Here is a 19561-nt window from a genome sequence, read left to right as displayed (position 1 = left end):
TGTCTTGGCCAGGCTAGTGTTGAATGCCTGGGCTCAAGTGATCCTCCCACCTCAGCCTCCTGAGTACCTAAGACTACAGACACATGCCATTACACCTGGCAAACATCTTAATTGTAGTTGTTTCAAATTTCTGGTCTGATAATTCCAACATTTCTGCTACATCTGATTCCAGTTCTGATGCTTATTCTCTCTTCAAACTTCGTTTTTTGTCTTTTAGTATGTCTTATGACTTATTCCTGATAGCTGGACATGATATACTAGGTAAAAGGAACTATTGTAAATAGGCCCTTAGTAATGATAAGGAGCTGGGGAGGAGGAATTGTTCTGTAGTCTTATGAGTAGGTGTCAGTCTTTTAGTGAGCCTGTGCCTCTGAACTATGAATGTCATGTGTCTCTCAGTCTCTTCTTCTTTTTTGGTGGGACAGGGTGGCTAGAGCGGGTTGGGGCTGGCCATTTCCCCTCTTCCACATGGAAAGCAAGAGCTGGCTTGAGTTTAGTATTTTTCTTCCCTCGGGTCAGCAGTTTCTGATAAAAGTTCAGCAGGTTAGGCTCTCGTTATATAGTTTTGCCTGAGAGCAGACCCTGTTAAGAATGATGCTCTGGTGCATTTCAGAAGGGTCTCTTTTTTTTCCCCCATGCATGTCAGAAGCATGAGGGAGTTTTTCTCTGATAATCACTGTGAGAACCTTGTTGAGTTCCTAGAGGTAAAACTCACAAAAGTGTGGGAGCCCCAATGACTGGCCGGCCCTGGAGTCTTTATCTCTCTGACTTGTCCATGCTGGGCCTCCAGCAATTTGTCAGTTATATTTCTGGTTTTCCTACATCAGCCCTGGCTCTGGGGGAGATTTGTGCTTGTGGGTTTCTACCCTGCAAGGCTCAATTTTCTGCATTTGCCATTTGGTCTCCAGTTTTGGGGTGCTTTGTTCTGCGACCTCACCTTTTTGATGGACCTAAGAAAAGCTGTTGGTTTTTCCCCCGCAACTTGTTCAGCTTTTTATTCGTTAGGAAGGAGTATCAACTTTCAGCTTCTTATGTGCTGGACTGGAAACCTGAAATTTTGTGTCTCTAGTTCTTTTTTTTTTTTTTTTTTTTTTTAACAGTTTCAAATAAGGCTGCTATAAACATTTGTTTAGAAGGCTGTGTGAAGTGGGGAAGACTTTTGTAGCTAGACCTTTCTAGCAAGATTTCAAACCAAGAAGCCATAAGATAAAAGACTGATATAATGCATATGATAGACTAAGGACTAATTTCCTTAGTATATAAAAAAGTCAGTGATGTATTAGAAATGGGCAAAGAACATGAATAGTGAGTTCAGAGAGTACTGTAGTAATACTTATTGCAGAATTGCTTATTATACTAAAGTTTTGGAAACAACCTTCATGACCATCAATTGGTGAAAGTTATACAAATCCTACTATACTGATACGGAATAGAATGATCTTCAAGCTAGAAAAACAAATTTGAGAACAGTGTGTATTGAACACTATGTTAGAAAGAATGTGTTGGGAAGAAAATGTTTGCATTAGAAAGTGTTTGTGTTAGGCCGGGCGTGTTGGCTCACGCTTGTAATCCCAGCACTTTGGGAGGCCGAGGCGGGCAGATCACAAGGTCAGGAGATTGAGACCACGGTGAAACCCCGTCTCTACTAAAAAAAAATACAAAAAAATTAGCCAGGCATGGTGGCAGGCGCCTTTAGTCCCAGCTACTCAGGAGGCTGAGGCAGGAGAATGGCGTGAACCCGGGAGGCAGAGCTTGCAGTGAGCCAAGATCGCGCCACTGCACTCCAGCCTGGGTGACAGAGCAGGACTCCGTCTCCAAAAAAAAAAAAAAGACAGTGTTTGTGTTAGATAATAAGAGGGCAAAGAGGGCAAATATATATATGAATGCATGGGTGTCTCTGTAGAGAGAAGAAACTGACAGGGGATGCCTTAGGGGAGGGGAATTGGAGGCCTGGAAGTAAGGGCTGGGCTGTAGACTTTCCACTGTATCTCCTATTCCTCTGTTTAAATTTTATGCAGTGTGCTTATATTATCTATATATTAGAAACTAAAAACTAAAAGCCTATCACTCTCTAATACCAAAGCATTGATTTATTAGTTTTTTTGTTTTTGTTTTTGAGACAGGTTTTTACTCTGTCACCCAGGCTGGAGTGCAGTGGTGCAAGCAATCATAGCTCACTGCAACTCAAGTGATTCTCCCACCTCACCCTCCTGAATAGCTAGGACTACAGGCACATGCCACCAGCCCTACCTAATTGAAACAAATTTTTATGGAGACTGGGTCTTGCTATGTTGGCCAGGCTGGTCTTGAACTCCTGGCCTGAGGTGATCCTCCTGCCTTGGCTTTCCGAAGTGTTGGGATTACAGATGTGAGCCACTGTAACACACTGATTTATCAATATTTTTAAGTAACTCCATTTAAAGTGACTGGTTGCATACAGTCTCCATATCGCCGTTTCCTCATATGTAAATGAGGGTGATAATAGTACTTAGGCTTTAGTGACACAGTTTTGTGAAGTGCTTAAAAAACTTCTTGGTGCACAGCAAGCTCTGAGTAAGAACCACTATGTTCATCTGTTACTGTGTTCTACAGATGAATGACCTTGAGATGTTAGCCACACTGCAAGTTAACTTGCTGAGGTAGAACCATGCAACAGAAATTTTTTAAAAAAGACAATGAGGCAGGGAAAACTTGGGTCTTTAATTTGGATTCGTATCTTTAAGCTACATCCTATCCTCATTCGGCCATGTCACTATCTTCTCTGCATTTGTCATCTTGGCTGAATCAACTCTAAGGCTGTGACCAGCTCTGGTGCTCTGAGTTTGACCGTTCTGGAAATCTTTTATTTCAGGACACCTCCTACCTGTTCATCACTGGCCCTGATGTTGTGAAGTCTGTCACCAATGAGGATGTTACCCAGGAGGAGCTTGGTGGTGCCAAGACCCACACCACCATGTCAGGTGAGAGGCCTTGAAGATAACCTTGTTGTTTTCAAACATTGAGAAGAGGGTATTGCCAAAGAGCCTGGTGGCAGTTTTTAAGAAATATTAATTAATTGGCAGACTTTATTTGGGAAGACTGTGGTACAGTCTATTGTACTACAGTACCGTGTATTGTTTACAGATATAGTGATAAAGGTAGATTTAGTGTATAAAATTTATTAAATAACACGCTATTAGTAATGCCTAGTTATTCTTTAAAACAATTTAAAGCTAGTTGCTGGAATGGTGATTATAAGTAGGTATGATTTATATATGTACCATTGAACCTTTGAAAAAAATATCTTATTGTGACATTTTTTATTCTAAGGTTGGTATATATCTTAGAGTACATAAGTGTTTTCCAATCATTGGCCAGGTGCATGATGGTCATGTATCATGTGTTCACGAATTTGGTCATAGTTGTTAACTTCTTTTTTTTTTTTTTTTTTTTTTTTTTGAGACAGGATCCAGCTCTGTGGCCCAGGCTGGAGTGCAGTGACACAATCTTAGCTCATTGCAACCTCCGCCTCCCAGGCTCAAGCAATCCTCCCACCACAGACTCTTGGGTAGCTGGGACTACAGGCATGCACCACCACACCCAGCAAATTTTTGTATTTTTTCTTTGTAGAGACGAGGTTTTACCATGTTGCCAGGCTAGTGTCAAACTCTTGGCCTCAAGCAGTCTGCCTGCCTTGGCTTCCCAAAATGCTGGGATTACAGGCATGAGCCACCATACCTGGCTTTTGTTTTGTTCTGTTTTTGAGATAGGGTCTCACACTATTGCCCAGGCTGGAGTGCAGGGCACAATGATAGCTCACTGTAGCCTCAGTCTTCCAGGCTCAAGTAATTCTTCTGCCTCAGCCTCTCTAGTAGCTGGGATTACAGGTGTGTGCCACCATACCCAGGTAATTTTTATTTTTAATATTTTTTTGTAGGGATGTGGTCTCACTGTGTTGCCCAGGTTGGTCTCGAACTCCTTGGCTCAAGCAATCCTCCCACTTCTACCTCCCAAAGTGCTGGGATTACAGGCGTGAGCCACCATGTCCGGCTAGTTGTTCACAACTTTAAGATTACATACCAAGTTTAAAATGTATAAAGGTTATTCTGTGCCTCAGCATTGAAACAAAAAGTTCTTGTTTAAACAGAAAGGCATGGAATTGGGAGTAGGGCATGATTCTGATATTAGTGAAGACATGTTAGCTGTTGGAGTAATTATTGTAATTCCATGTTTTCTTGTAAAAGAAACCACCCAGCTGTGAATGGATTACCTACCATACAGCAATGTAACTAAAGACAGGAGAAATTGCTTCTTTGAGAGATTTTACAGCAGTAAGAGGCTGTCATGCCTGATTTATGCACCTCATTGTACTGTGGTTAAGACATTGGGTCAGCATTTAATTGTCAGTGTTTCTTCTCAGTGTCCCCAAAGTAGAGATGTGTCTTATCAGTGAAGTCTTAGATTAGATGAAATGTAGTTTTAAAAAAGTTAGGGCTCTTGATCCCCCACCCACAAAAATTTTCTCCCCATGTCAGGTTGGCATCGATCTTGACTCATTCCTTTCCCTTACCTATCAGCATCATTTAGCCCCATCTTTAAGACATGTCTAGAATCAGAACACTTCTTAGCATCAACTCCAGCGTAGCCTGATGCGATGCTATTGTCTCAGGGCTTTATTGGCAGCAGCCTGTTTTTCTTGCTGGGATATAATATAAAGCTGGGTCTTGATGGCGTCTTAGATTTGATGAAATATGCTGTTTATTTTTCCCCATTTTAATAGCATTATATGTTTGTAGTACAAAACTTAGAAAACATACAAAGCATAAAAACTGCTAGATATTCCATCATCCACAGAGAATCACTATTGATTTTTTGGTTATACCCTTGCGGTCTTTTCACGCATGTGAGCGTGAATACACATACACTTACTCAAACATAGGCATGGGCATACTTTTATGTAACCTGAGTTTTTTTTTTTTTTTTTTTTAACTTGACAACCTAAAGTAATGAATGTCTGCCCATGACATTAAAGTTTCTTCTGTAGCACAGTCTCAAGTATGTTTTGTTTGTTTTTTGATTGTAGGGCAGTATGTGGTTTTCTTTCTGGGCCTGAGGCTCTTTGATGGATTGTGTCTGATGCACTTGGCCCTGTATCCCCAGGGCAAGGCACAAAAAGGTGCTCTGTACATATATTTTTCTCTTTTCTTTCTTCTCTTCTGGTAACAGCTTTATTGAGATATAATTCGTATACCGTGCATTTTAAACACCTATTTATAGTGTACAATTGAGTGGTTTTTAAAATACATTCAGAGTTGCATAATCATTACCACAGTCAATTTTAGGACATTGTCATCACCCCAAGAAGAAACCCTGTGCCCATTAGCAGTCACTCTGCATTTCACCACAGATACTTCTGCTCTAGGCAATTACCAGGCTACTTTCTGTCTCTGTGGATTTTTTCATTCTGGACATTTCCTAGAAATGGAATCATATAATATGTGATCTTTTGTAACTGGTTGCTTTTACTTAGCATAATGTTGTTAAAGGCTAATCCATGTTGTATCATGAATCAGTACTTTATTCATTTTTATGGCCGAGTAATATTCCAGTGTTGGATATACCACATCTAGTTGATTCATTGACCAGTTAATAGACACTGGGTCATTTCCACTTTTTGGCTATCATGAATATGCCTCTATTAATATTTATATGCAAGTTTTTGGGTAGACATATGTTTTCATTTCTCTTTGATTTCTGAGTTAAATGATAACTCGATGTTTAGCTTTTAAGGAACTGACAGACTCTTCCAAAGTAGCTGTACCATTTATAAATATTTTTTGAATGAAAGAATTCTGTCATGCTGAAAATGCTTTTTATTCAACAAATACTCATTTAGAATATGTGGAAAAAGGCATATAGCAAAGGAATTAAAAATTTAAAATAGAATAATAAAAATGTAAAAAAAGAAACAAAACAAAACAAATATTCATTGAGTACCTATGTGTGAAGCATTGTTTTAGGTGCTAGGAATACATCTGTGGACAGAACAAAAGAAAGACCCCTGCCCATATGGGGCTTATATTCTAGTAGAGGAGATAGACAATAAACATTATAAATAAGTACACTATGCAGTATGTTAGAAGGCAGTACGTGCTATGGAAAAAGTATAACAGGGTAAAGGGGACTGGGATTGTTGTAGTTTCAAATAGGGTGGTAATGGTAGGCCTCACTGAGGTTAGGAGCTGAGCAGATTTTAAGGAGTTAACTGCATTGATATGTAAGTGGGGAGCATTGCAGGCAGAGGGGAATAGCTTATGCAAAGGCTTTCAGGTAGGAGAGTGACTGGCCTGCTCAGTGAACAAGGATCATTGGAGTAGAGACATGACACGATCTGACTTAAAAAGCTCTGTCTGGCAGCTTTGTGGACAAGAGACTGTAGGGGCAATGATGGAAGAAAGGAGTCTCATGGGATGAACCTGGGGAGAGAGTTCTTGGCTCCGCTTTCTCCATCATACCTATGGCCTTGTTTTGGCTGCTCTGTGATTTCAGAGTGCCCTTCAAGAATTGTGGCTTGATTCCTCACTAGGGGCAGGTGGCTCCCCTCCTTACCTTCCACTGTTGCTGAGCACCTGTTTGCCAGGTGCATTATTCTTAATGTTGGCCAGGCCTGATCTTACCCTGTTGGAGCTGATATTCCAGGAGAGATGTCCGGCAGTAAACAGGGAAATAGATGATGCAGGGAAAAGTACAGGAGGAGAACTCTCACATGGTATAGGGATGGATAGTGAAGGGTCTGGGAGTGGGTATGGAGGTGACATTAGAGCAAGGACCTGAATAAAGAAAGGTGTGACCCCTGTAGAGGTGTGGGTGCAGAACAGAGGGAACACGTGCTGCATGAGTTAAAGGATCACCCGGAAGGTATGTATTATGTGGCATTACATCCTCAGTGGAGGGTGCGGAGAACAGAGCTATCAGCACAGTCTGCTACTGACATGCCCTAGAAGGGCACAGTCAGGCATGAAGCAGCAGCTTTGGGCTGGTTGGTACCCTGACTCATCATATATGCTCCCTGTTCTCTTAGGTGTGGCCCACAGAGCTTTTGAAAATGATGTTGATGCCTTGTGTAATCTCCGGGATTTCTTCAACTACCTGCCCCTGAGCAGTCAGGACCCGGCTCCTGTTCGTGAGTGCCATGATCCCAGGTGGGTTGTAGGCCGGTGCACCTTCTCTCATTTTGCAGTGTAGCTTGCCTTTCTCTGCCCTGACAGGACCCCCAGGGTCTGCCTTGTTGGGCAAGTTGCCAGCAGAGTGTGGTGGAGTGGCTCCCAGGTGTGGGGTTGATGTCATGTTTGGCTATAGGAGCAAAGAAAGATGATTTTATTTACCTTTTTCCTCTCTGTAATATCTGATGTATATCTTGAGGGTGAAGAGTGGTCCAAAACATTTTTAAAGAAAAATTTTTTGATTTCTGAGAAACTCTTAAGTTATCTAGAATTGGAGATTGAAGTTTTTTTTGGTCTGGCCTAGTCCCCATGAAGAAGTCTCCCATTTCCTTTCCTTCCCCTCATCCACAAAAGGAAGAGCCATGATTCTTCCTCTGCTGACTATACCTGGCTTATTTCTGTCTAAAGTGACTGGTTCCTGGGCTCTACCTAGTTGTCCTTTTGAAATAAATAAATGTAAAATGATGCAAACAGCATGCCCTTTAGGAAACGTGTTTATGCATACTGCTTATAGCCAGAGGCTGAGACAGTCCTGGGGAAGGGTGTGTTGCTGGCCATCTGGTGAAGACCTTTCCTCTTGCTGTTGGAGTCTACTACCTGTTGTGGAGGCACCACAGAGCAAGGTGGAGGCCCTGCCCAGGAACTGCTCCACACCTCTAGCCATTCCATTTTATTTCCTCTCCAAATTTATAAGCACTCGCTTGGCCTGGACTGTTTTCTGCAGAAGGGATTTGAAATTGTATTCTTTGGGAAGAGGTCATTTTCAGATGCTATCCTGTAGCTTAAACCTGGATTCCTTCCTGTGGGGCCTGGTCTGGGCCAGGGATGCTCTGAAGAGTTGTGTTGCCAGGGCCTCACTCTTGTCTGCCTCTGCCCACTCCACAAGGGACATACCCAGTGGCCCACTGTGTGTAGTCATGGAGGCGAGAGTGGTCACAAGGTCCAGAGCTGTGGGTATAGCCTTTCTGAACTGTTTGGAGTTCCTGAAGGGTTTAGGACATCACTTGAAGGTGTTATGGCCCAGGAGCCCAGAAATGTCTGAATAGCCTGCTTTGGCCCAGCCATACCTCTTCTGCATATGATTCCAAGGGAGATATATATCCATATATATGTGTACATATATATATGCATGTGTATATATATGTATACATGTATGTGTATATACATATATATGTATACATGTATGTGTGTATATACATATATATGTATACATGTATGTGTGTATATACATATATATGTATACATGTATGTGTGTATATACATATATGTATACATGTATGTGTGTATATACATATATGTTGTGTGCATACATACATGCACACATGTATACGTATATACATACATGTATACGTATATACATATTTGTGCATACACACATACACATGCATACATATGCATGCATATGTATATATGCATATGTGTATATGTATATGCATGTGTATGTATATGCATGCGTATGTATGCATATGTATATGCATATGCATACATATGTGCACATATGCATGTATACATGCATGCATATGTGCACACATGCATACATATATACACACATGCGTGTATACATGCATGCATTTGTATATATTCATATCCACACATATGCATATATACACACCCACACATGCATATATGCATGCCCACACATATATGCATAGATGCATATCAGCACATATATGCATATACGCATATATACATATATACACACATGCATATCAACACATATGCATATATGCATATCAGCAAATATATGCATATATACACATATACATGCATAGCTACACATATGTATATATGTATAGCTACACATATGTATATATGTATATCTACACATATTCATATACATACATACACATATGTATATGAGTATATGTGCATATATGTATATATGTATGTGTATATGTACACATATGTATATACACACACATATATGTATGGCAAGTGAAAAGTAATGGAGGACTTTATTAGCAGGTGGGGCTACCCTTAGTTTTCCAGCATAGAGCTTTTTGCAAAGTTGGGCTTGACGGACGCATGGCCTGACCCAAGGCCAAACCTCAGCCCAGGAGTATGTCTCAGGATCACTGTAGCCCCTGGCTGCCCACACTGGGCAGGAGGGAATGAAGGCCTATTGGAGAGAAGAGGTTGGAGAAGGGCAAGTTGCTGGGTCTTCCTCTAGAGTAGGAGTGGGCTCGGGCTTAGCTTTTCTGCTGAGACACTTGGATGCAGGAGGAAGGAGAGAGTCCATGAGCCTGCATGTGACAGGTCAGTCTGTGATGATTTTGCCCAGAGGGCCTGCAGTTTTGCTTTTTAAAGGAGCTTTAGTAGATTAACCTAACAGGGAATGTGAACCTATAGTGGTTTCTGCAGAGCTCTGACGTTGCATTTCCAAGTCCTTGTTCTTTTAATGTTCCAGGAAGTTGGGCTGGGATCTCCCAGGGCTGTGTCTTGTTCACTATAATGTCCTTCAGTGCCCTACACGGTGCCTAGAATGTAGGAGGTATTCAGAGAAGATAAATGAAAGAATAATGTTTAGAGGAATAAACTCATTTTTTTCTCTAAAAGAGAACCAGAAGGTCTTTTGGATTGATACTTGTCCCAGGTTCAGTTAATATGGTGGTTACAAAGGAATGACTCTTTGGTGACTGCTTTGTAAGCCCAGCAGGGACAGAACTGGCCCAGTCCCTATGACGTGTCACCCCATTTCCTTTCCCACTCCCTTCCCACAAAAGGTAACTGACTCTTCCTATGTTGACTATACCTGCCTTTTTTCTGCCTAAAGTGACCGTCTGGTTCCTGAGCTCGACACAATTGTCCCTTTGGAATCAACCAAAGCCTACAACATGGTGGACATCATACACTCTGTAAGTGCCACATCTGTTTGTCTTGCCTGTCCTAGTCAGCCACATTCATGGGCATTGTGCTTCGGCCTAGTGAGGAAGCACTGGACCACTTGGTCTTCATGTCAGACAACACAGGTCGGGAATAGGGTGGGCACAGGACCAGTGGCCACTGAGTAGTGTGTTCTAGAAAGACCTAGTGGCTATAGATACCCTAGTGGCACGGATGAACTTGAGGGCTGGAGATAGGAGTAGTAAGGGCCAGCTGAGCTCAGGAGTCTTTAGAAGGCCCTCTGAGGAGCATAAATTAGGGGCCATGTCCACAGAGTCTAGAGTGAGGCCAGAGTGATCATTGTTAGGTATCACTGGGGCCCTCTGCTCAGAGGGGGTTTTGTCTTTATAGAGAAGAGAGTACACAGGGCATCCTAGAAGGTTGGACTGTGTGTGTAGAGGTCCGTGGGAAACAGGAGCCATTTGTACCTTTTTTTGGTACAGCAGATTCCTGGGTCATTAAGTAATGGGGACAGTGTTGGGCAAACTGAAGGCATCTGTAGATGGCCATTGCCTTCCTTATGGGTATACTGTGCTCTCGGTAGTCCTTGTGTAATAAAACATGATGGCTCTCTGGTAACTCTAGAAGTCAGATTCTCCCTCTTCCCTAGGGTTTGCTGTTTTCTGTTATTGTTTTTGTCTTTTTTATTCTTGTAGTCTCTTCCTGCACCAAGGATTATCCTGAGATGTAACCTTAAGGTCTTCCTTAGGTCTTTTCTGAGCCTTTGCAGGGACATGTGCAATCTCTAATTTTCTCTGTATATGTAGTTGTTTTTGAGTGTCCTAGTTGTTAATGTCTGGCCCCCAAAAGTAGAAAAAGAGAAAAAAAATGAAGATGGTAAAAAGATGTCAGCCCTTTAAATTCCTTGGAAGTCAGTTCAGCCCAAAGCAGGAGAGCCTCGCAGCAGTGTAGGGAGTTGTAGCAACAGTGACCACCCACCTCTTTGCACCTCTGTGATGAGAAGCAGCAGTCAGCAAGCACAGATTCTCAATATTTGGAGGACGGGGTCCTTTTATGCCCACCCTGGCTCCTGCAAGCTGTGTGCAAACTGCTCCGGGAACACTTGCAGAAATATCTGTCATGGAGCTGGGGTGGGGGATGGGTAGCTGCTACTATGCTAAGAGCTGAAATTAACTCCAATTTTCAGTCCAATCCTTCCCTTGGAAGTTGCAGTCCTTCAACAGACGCCAGAGTCAAAATAGTTCCATCAGACAGATTCTGCCAGGCAATTGTTGCCTGGGTGGGGAGACAGATTCCTGGTGCTTCCTACTCTGCCATCTTCTAACTTTTTCTTAAGGTATATGTGATAACTCTTGATTCTCATTATAAAGTTTTATATCCTGCTACCTATTAAATACTCTTGTTTGTAATTTTTTTCTGTCATTTATTTAGGGTTTTAAAAATGTGGTTGTATACTGTCTCTGTATAGATAAGAGTTCTGTCGGGTGCAGGGGCTCATGCCTATAATCCCAATGCTTTGGGAAGCTAAGGCAGGAGGATCCTTTCATGCCAGGAGCTCAAAACCAGCGTGGACAACGTAATGAGTCACCATCTCTATAAAAAGTAAAAAAATTTGCTGGGTGAGGTGGCCGTTGCCTGTAGTCCCATTTACTTGGGAGGCTGAGATGGGAGGATTGCTTGAGCCCAGGTGTTTGAGGCTGTTCTGAGTTATGATCATGCCACTGCACTCCATCCTGGGTGATGGAGCAAGACTCCATCTCCAAAAACAAGTAAATGAATAAAGTTTTATCTTTCTAGTTATTTTACATGTCATTTCTTTCCTTGTCTTGCATTGGCTACAACTCCCTATACGTCAAATGTAATGATGAATCATAGTTGTGATTCTGGGCATCTTTGTATTGTTTGTAAGTTTAGCAAGACTGCTGTCAGTGTTTCCTAATTTATATCTTTTTTCATGTTGAAGCTACTACTGGTTTCTGTTTTAAATATTTTTGTTGTTGTTTATTTTGTTCTTAAAGTTAGGAATGAGTGTTGAATATTGTTGAATGCACTTTCAGTGTTTTTGGAGATGATCATGTGATTTTCTTCCTTAGATCTATTTATAAATCTATCCTAGTAGATTTCCGAATACTAAACTTCATTCCTGAAGTTGTATACTCTGTTTGCGAATGTTTTGAGTTCTTGCATTGATATTATGTGATACTAGTGCATATTTTTTTAAGGTATTTTAAAATCAGGTTTTGGTATCGATGTTGTATTTGCTTTACTGATTTATTTATTTATTTTATTTATTTATTTATTTTGAGACAGTTTTGCTCGTCACCCAAGCTAGAATGTGGTGGCGCAATCTCTACTCACTGCAACCCCTGCCTCCTGGGTTCAACCAATTCTCCTGCATCAGACTCCCAAGTAGCTGGGATTACAGGCGAGCCCTACCATGTCCGGCTAATTTTTGTACTTTTAGTAGAGACACAGTTTCGCCATGTTGGCCAGGCTGGTCTTGAACTTCTGACCTCAGGTGATCCACCTGCCTTGGCCCCACAAAGTGCTGGGATTATAGGTGTGAGCCACCGTGCCTGGCCTGTATTTGCTTTATGTATTAGTGTTCTAGTGCTGCCATAAGAAAATACCATAAACCGCATAGCTTAAACAACAGAAATTTATTTTCTGTCAGTTCTGGAGGCTAGAAGTCCAAGATCATGGTGTTGGCAGGGTTGGCTTCATTCTGAGGTCTCGGTCTCTTTGGCTTCTGGACTACACTCTTGCTGTGTCCTCATGAGGTCTTTGCTCTCAGTGCATGCAGAAAGAGATTTCTGATATCTCTTCCTCTTTTTTTTTTTTTTCCTCAGGGACAGGGTCTTGCTTTGTCACCCGGGCTGGAGTGCAGCGGTGTGACTTTGACTCACTGCAGCCTTGACCTCCTGTGCTCAAGTGATCTTCCCACTTCAGCCTCCTGAGTAGCTGGGACTATAGCTGCATGCCACCACATCTGGCTAATTTTTAAATTTTTTCTAGAGATGGCATCTTACTATGTTGCCCAGGCTGGCTTTTCCAATTATTTATTTTTTTTGAGATGTAGTCTGGCTCAGTCACCCAGGCTGGAGTGCAGTGGCGTGATCTCGGCTTACTGCAAGCTCCGCCTCCCAGGTACACGCCATTCTCCTGCCTCAGCCACCCGAGTAGCAGGGACTACAGGCACCCACTACCATGCCTGGCTAATTTTGTTTTTGTATTTTTAGTAGAGATGGGGTTTCACTGTGTTAGCCAGGATGGTCTCGATCTCCTGACCTCATAATCTGCCCACCTAGGCCTCCCAAAGTGTTGGGATTACAGGTGTGAGCCACTGTGCCCAGCCGGCTTTCCAATTCTTTTTTTGAGATGGAGTCTCACTCCGTCACCAGGCTGGAGTGCAGTGGCACGGTCTCAGCTTACTGCAACCTCTGCCTCCCGGGTTCAAATGATTCTCCTGCCTCAGCCTCCTGAATAGCTGGGATTTCAGGCACCCGCCACCATGCTTGGCTAATTTTTGTATTTTTAGTAGAGACGGGGTTTCACCATGTTGGCCAGGATGGTCTTGATCTCCTGACCTCATGATCCGCCTGCCTTGACCTCCCAAAGTGCTGGGATTACAGGCATGAGCCACCGCACCAGCCCAGCTTTTCCAATTCTTAAAAGAATTCCAGTCCTATCAGATTAGGGTCCCCCTCTTATGGCCTCGTTTAACTTTACCTCTGGAACATCCCTCTCTCCAAATTCACTTTTTTTTCTTTTTCTTTGAGACAGAGTCTAACTCTGTTGCCCAGGCTGGCATGCAGTGGCGAGATCTCGGCTCATTGCAACTTCTGCCTTCCAGGTTCAGGAGATGCTTCTGCCTCAGCCTCTCAAGTAGCTGGGATTACAGGTGTGTGCCACTATGCCTGGCTAATTTTTGTATTTTATGGGGTTTTGCCACTTTGGCCAGGCTGGTCTTGAACTCCTGGCTTCAAGTGGTCTGTTCGCCTCCGCCTCCCAAACTACTGGCATTAGAGGTGTAAGCCACTGCACCTGGCCCATATATTTTAACTCAAAAAGTATTGTATTATTACACTTTTTTATTTTGCTTTTTAAAAAAACTTCTTCTGGCCGGGTGTGGTGGCTCACGCCTGTAATCCCAGCACTTTGGGAGGCTGAGGCAGGTCGATCACTTGAGGTCAGGAGTTTGAGACCAGCTTGGCCAACATGGTGAAAACCCGTCTCTACTGAAAATACAAAAATTAGCTGGGTGTGGTGGCGCGTCCCTGTAATCCCAGCTACTCGAGAGACTGAGGCAGGAGAATCACTTAAACTGGGGAGGTACAGGTTGCAATGAGCTGAGATCGCACCATTGCATTCCAGCCTGGATGACAAGAGTGAAACTGCCTCTAAAAAAAAAAAAGAAAAAAGAAAAAAGTGAACATGCTAGAAAAGAGTCAAAGCAGTGACTTTCGAGAGAAGCTACTTAAGAGTGCACACACAAATCAATACGGTAGTCAGGGGAAGGCATTACTTCTGGGGAAGAAGAGTACAAAGGAAAGAGAGAGGTACCTTTGGAAATTGTGAAGGGAAAATGAAGCAAGGGGGGTAAATTTATGTACCTGCAAGACATACAAAATCCAATACACTGAAGGACACTACACCTTTCCCCATCATCCTCCCTAAAATTAGTCACCCATGAACTAAACTGCACTTTGCTATATTGACAGAAGAGGGTGCTCTTGAACTAGGATTTTTGTTCATTTGTTCATCTGCCAACTCTGGAGAATGCAGATACAAATAGTTTTCATTTATATAAAGCTACAATAAGAAAACAAAAAGTGAGAATGAAATATGTCACTTGATGGAACTCCGTTCACTGCAAAAGTCAATCATGAAGCAGCTGACTATGCTTCAATCTGAGTGCAGTAGCCCCTGATAAGCATTTGAGGTTGTAAAAATAGAAAATTCAGAAACTAATGACAAAATGGAGAGATAATAGTAAGAAGTGAAGTTAAAGCTGATTGAATTAAGAAAATGGGCAGGGGAGACAAAATTGCATCGGAAATGATATCAAAATTGCAAGGTGCTTAAAGGAGAATGTATTTGAATGAGAATTTAATAAGGAACATAGAAGAAAAGTAGATAAATAGCCTAAAAAATGAATGAAATAATATAAAAAAAAAAGTAGATTTTACATTCTCACCACAAAAAAGTATGTGAGGTGGTGGATATGTTAACTAGCTTGATTTAGTCATCCCACAGTGTATACATATATGAAAACATGTACATTGTACATAGATGCAATTACAAAATTTTAAAATAGTACAAATACCTTTAATACAATTATTGGTTATATTGTCACATCTGGGATTAATTTTTTAAAATTCTTAGTTAATTGTATGAGAAAAAAGTGACTACAATGAAAGGCAAAGAAGAATGAACATACATATAATTGGAGTGTCTGAAGAAAAACCAGTAGAACAGACTTAATATTTAAAACTGTAATCCAAGAAAATATTCTAGAAATAAAATAAGATTCAGATTTATATAATGAAAGAGCACACTGAGCACATGGGAAAATTGACCCAGAATGGTCAAACTAGAGAAAATATTAACTGTTGGATTTTTAAAATAAGGAGAAATCCTCAGGATCTGTGGGCAGAAATCAAATGACTTACAAGGGCAAGAGAATAAAATGGCATCCAACTTCTCCAAAGCAACATAGAAAAGCAAGGAAACAACAGAAAAGCACTTTCAGGAGGCTGAAGGAAAGAATCTGTGACTAAGAATTTTATGTTTAGCAAAGCTCACCTTCATGTATTAAGACTGCAGAAAACCAGTTTTAAACCAAGAACCGAGGGAAGTTTGTGTTAATGAGGCTTTCTTGAGGAATCTACTAGAGAATGAGCTTCATCCAATCAAGAGGTAGCTGGAGAAATTTCAACAGAAGGATTGGTAGTGATTATCTAACATACTTAATTATAATTCTAAGACTAAAACAGAACTGGGGATGAGGGTAGAGAACAATGTATAAGTGTTATATGTTTAGTTTCAGAAAAAAATGCAACTGAAAAATGGGAGGAGAAAAGAGGGGAAGAATATTGCAGAATCAGCTCACTGATTATTGTTAGCTAACAGATATCATTAAAAACAAACTAGTTAATAAAAGATGAAGGAAATGAACTAAAGGCATCAAAAGGCATAATTACAAAGGTAACCACTAGACTAAAAAATACAAACATTCTTTAATATTAAACTTCTCACATAAACAGTATATATCATTGTGGGTAATGATAAAGGGGAAAAAATTAAAAAAGATAAAAGACAATAAATATAGAACACATAGTAATTATAAAAAATAATATGACAGGCCAGGCACGGTGGCTTATGCCTGTAATCCCGGTACTTTCGGAGGCTGAGGCGGGCAGATCACCTGAGGTTGGGAGTTTGAGACCAGCCTGACCAACATGGAGAAACCCCATCTCTCCTGAAAATACAAAATTAGCCAGGTGTGGTGGCACATGCCTGTAATCCCAGCTACCTGGGAGGCTGAGGCAGAAGAATTGCTTGCACCCAGGAGGCAGAGGTTGTGGTGAGCCGAGACTGCACCATTGCACGCCAGCCTGGGCAACAAGAGTGAAACTCCGTCTCAAATAATAATAATAATAATAATAATAATAATAATATGATAGTAAAAAAGTGTCATACCAATAAATATGGATGGGTTTAATTCACTTGTTAAAAATGTCTAATTTGTTATGAACTAACTATATTCAGTATATAAATGTGATTCAGAAAGGCTAAAAATAAGGTATGGGCAGAAATATACTGGGAGAATGGAAACAATAACATAGCAGTATTTGTGACACTAATATTGAACAGAGTAAAGTTCAGGTATTAACATGATAAGGAAAGACTTTTTTTTTTGATATGGAGTCTCGCTGTGTAACCCAGGCTAGAGTGCTGTAGCACAATCTCGGCTCGCTGCAACCTCCACCTCCCAGGTTCAAGTGATTCTCCTGCCTCAGCCTCCCAGGAAGGACATTTTCAACTGCTAAAAGCCATAGTTCACAATGATAATGTAAAGCATATCAAATATTTGTGCCACAAATAACCACCATCTTTATAAAGCTGAAACTATAGGAGATTCAACAGACTTAGGTAGAAACACTAAGGAGATGTATACACAGCATTGTTAGTACAAAGCAGGTCAAACGGACAAAAGTAATAATTTAGGAGACCTAAGTAACGTAATAGATAGATCTTACACACCTATTTTGGACGTTACACCCTGGTAATGAACAATAAATCTTATTCTGAAGTGCACATGGAATATTCACAAAAGTTGATCATATGTATTAGATCAGAAAGAAAACATCATTAAATCCCATAGAGCAAAAAATACTGTGAAACGACATTGCTTAAAATTAGAAACTTTTTGTAGCAACTAAAACAAAGGCAGCCTCCAGCCAGGAAATAAATCTTCTAGTAAACAATTCTTAGATGAAAGGGGAAAATAGAAACCAAATGACAGAATTCTAAAAGAAAAAAAGACAAGACACTATGTGTCAAAACCTATAGAATATGTTTAAAACAATGAACAGATGAAAGTTTATTTCCTGAAACAGTAAAAATGAGAGAAGGAAAATAAACAGTCCAGGCGTGGTGACTCACACATGTAATCCCAGCAATTTGGGAGGCCGAGGCAGGTGGATTGCTTGAGCTCAGGAGTTCGAGACCAGCCTGGGCAACACGGTGAAACCCCGTCTCTACTAAAATACAAAAAATTAGCTAGTCATGGTGGCGTGTGCCTGTAATCCCAGGTACTCAGGAGGCTGAGACAGGAGAATCGCTTGAACCTGGGAGGCAGAGGTTGCAGTGAGCCGAGATTGTGCCACTGCACTTCAGCCTGGGCGCCAGAGCAAGACTCCATCTCAAAAAAAAAAAAAAAAAAGAAAAAGAAAAATAAACAGATTCCCAACTGGAAAAGCCAAGGAAAAAAGCCCTGTAAAATATTTCAGAATAAATCCAAGAAATAATTTAATAAGGATAAATGCAGAAATTTATGATGGAAATAGAAGAATAGCTGCAATTAGTAAACACTGGCTAACTTCAAAAAAGAGACAGTAAAAGCAGAAGTATGAAGTGAAAAAGGGAATAACCATTGAAAAAGAAGAAACTTAAGAATCGTTGGGGCCGGGCGCGGTGGCTCACGCTTGTAATCCCAGCACTTTGGGAGGCCGAGGCGGGTGGATCATGAGGTCAGGAGATCGAGACCACGGTGAAACCCCGTCTCTACTAAAAATACAAAAAAATAGCCGGGCGTGGTGGCGGGCGCCTGTAGTCCCAGCTACTCGGAGAGGCTGAGGCAGGAGAATGGCGTGAACCTGGGAGGTGGAGCTTGCAGTGAGCCGAGATTATGCCACTGCACTCCAGCCTGGGCGACAGAGTGAGACTCCGTCTCAAAAAAAAAAAAAAAAAAAAAAAAAAGAATCATTAAGAGGCCAGATGTGGTGGCTCATGCCTATAATCCCAGCACTTCGGGAGGCTGAGGTGGGAGGATTGCTTGAAGCCAGGAGTTGAAGACCAACCTGGGCAACATAGTGAGTCCCTGTCTCTACAAAAATTTTTAAAGTTAACTGGGTGTGGTGGCATGCACCTATAGTCCCAGCTACTTGAGAGGCTTCAGTGTAGGAGAATTGCTAGAACACAGGAGTTCAAGGCTGTAGTGAGCTGTGATTGCACCATCATACTCCAGCCTGGGCAACATAGTGAGACCCTGTCTCAAAAAAAAAAAAAATTCTAAGAGACAAGATACAATGGAAAATTTGTTTGGAAAACACAGTTTAACAGAAATTGATCCCATCAGAGGTGGGAAGCTGAAATGAACCACCAAATTCCATGGAAGGAATTACTTCACCAAAAAGCACCAGGAGCTGGATTCAGTGGCTCATGCCTATAATCCCAACATTTTGGGATGCTAAAATGGGAGGATTGTTTGAGCCCAGGAGTTTGAGACCAGCCTGGGCAGCATGACGAAACTCTGTCTCTACAAAAAATAAATTAGGGCCAGGCAAGGTGGCTCACACCTGTAATCCCAGCACTTTGGGAGGCCGAGGCGGGCGGATCACCTGAGGTCGGGAGTTCGAGACCAGCCTGACTAACATGGAGAAACCTCGTCTTTACTAAAAATACAAAATTAGCCAGATGTGGTGGCACGTGCCTGTAAACCCAGCTACTCTGGAGGCTGAGGCAGGAGAATTGCTTGAACCTGGGAGGTGGAGGTTGCGGTGAGCCAAGATCGTGCCATTGCACTCCATCCTGGGCAACAAGAGCGAAACTCCATCTAAAAAAAAAAAAAAAAGCCAGGCATGGTGGTATGCAGCTGTAGTCCCAGCTACTGGGGAGGCCGAGGTGGGAGTTTGCTTGAGCCCAGGAAGTTGAGGGAGCAGTTAACCATGTTTGTGCCACGGCACTCTACCCTGGGTGACAAAGCAAGACTCTGTCTCAAACAAACAAAC

General features: G+C 41.7%; 1 protein-coding gene across 4 annotated transcripts in view; it reads left to right on the top strand.

Moving 5' to 3' along the window:
* Positions 1-19561, top strand: part of PCCB (propionyl-CoA carboxylase subunit beta) — an 85509-nt gene that overhangs the window by 41343 nt on the left and 24605 nt on the right. For all 4 annotated transcript variants that reach the window (XM_063611318.1, XM_055295331.2, XM_055295330.2 and 1 more), the window contains 3 exons: positions 2852-2960; positions 7061-7181; positions 9976-10057. In XM_063611318.1, coding sequence (XP_063467388.1) covers positions 2852-2960; positions 7061-7181; positions 9976-10057 — 312 coding nt within the window. The remainder of the gene's footprint in view (positions 1-2851; positions 2961-7060; positions 7182-9975; positions 10058-19561) is intronic.

This window comes from Symphalangus syndactylus, chromosome 10, assembly GCF_028878055.3.
Source record: "Symphalangus syndactylus isolate Jambi chromosome 10, NHGRI_mSymSyn1-v2.1_pri, whole genome shotgun sequence".
NCBI lineage: Eukaryota > Metazoa > Chordata > Mammalia > Primates > Hylobatidae > Symphalangus > Symphalangus syndactylus.
Note: the sequence above shows the minus strand (reverse complement) of the source record. Positions and strands in the feature narration are given on the sequence as shown.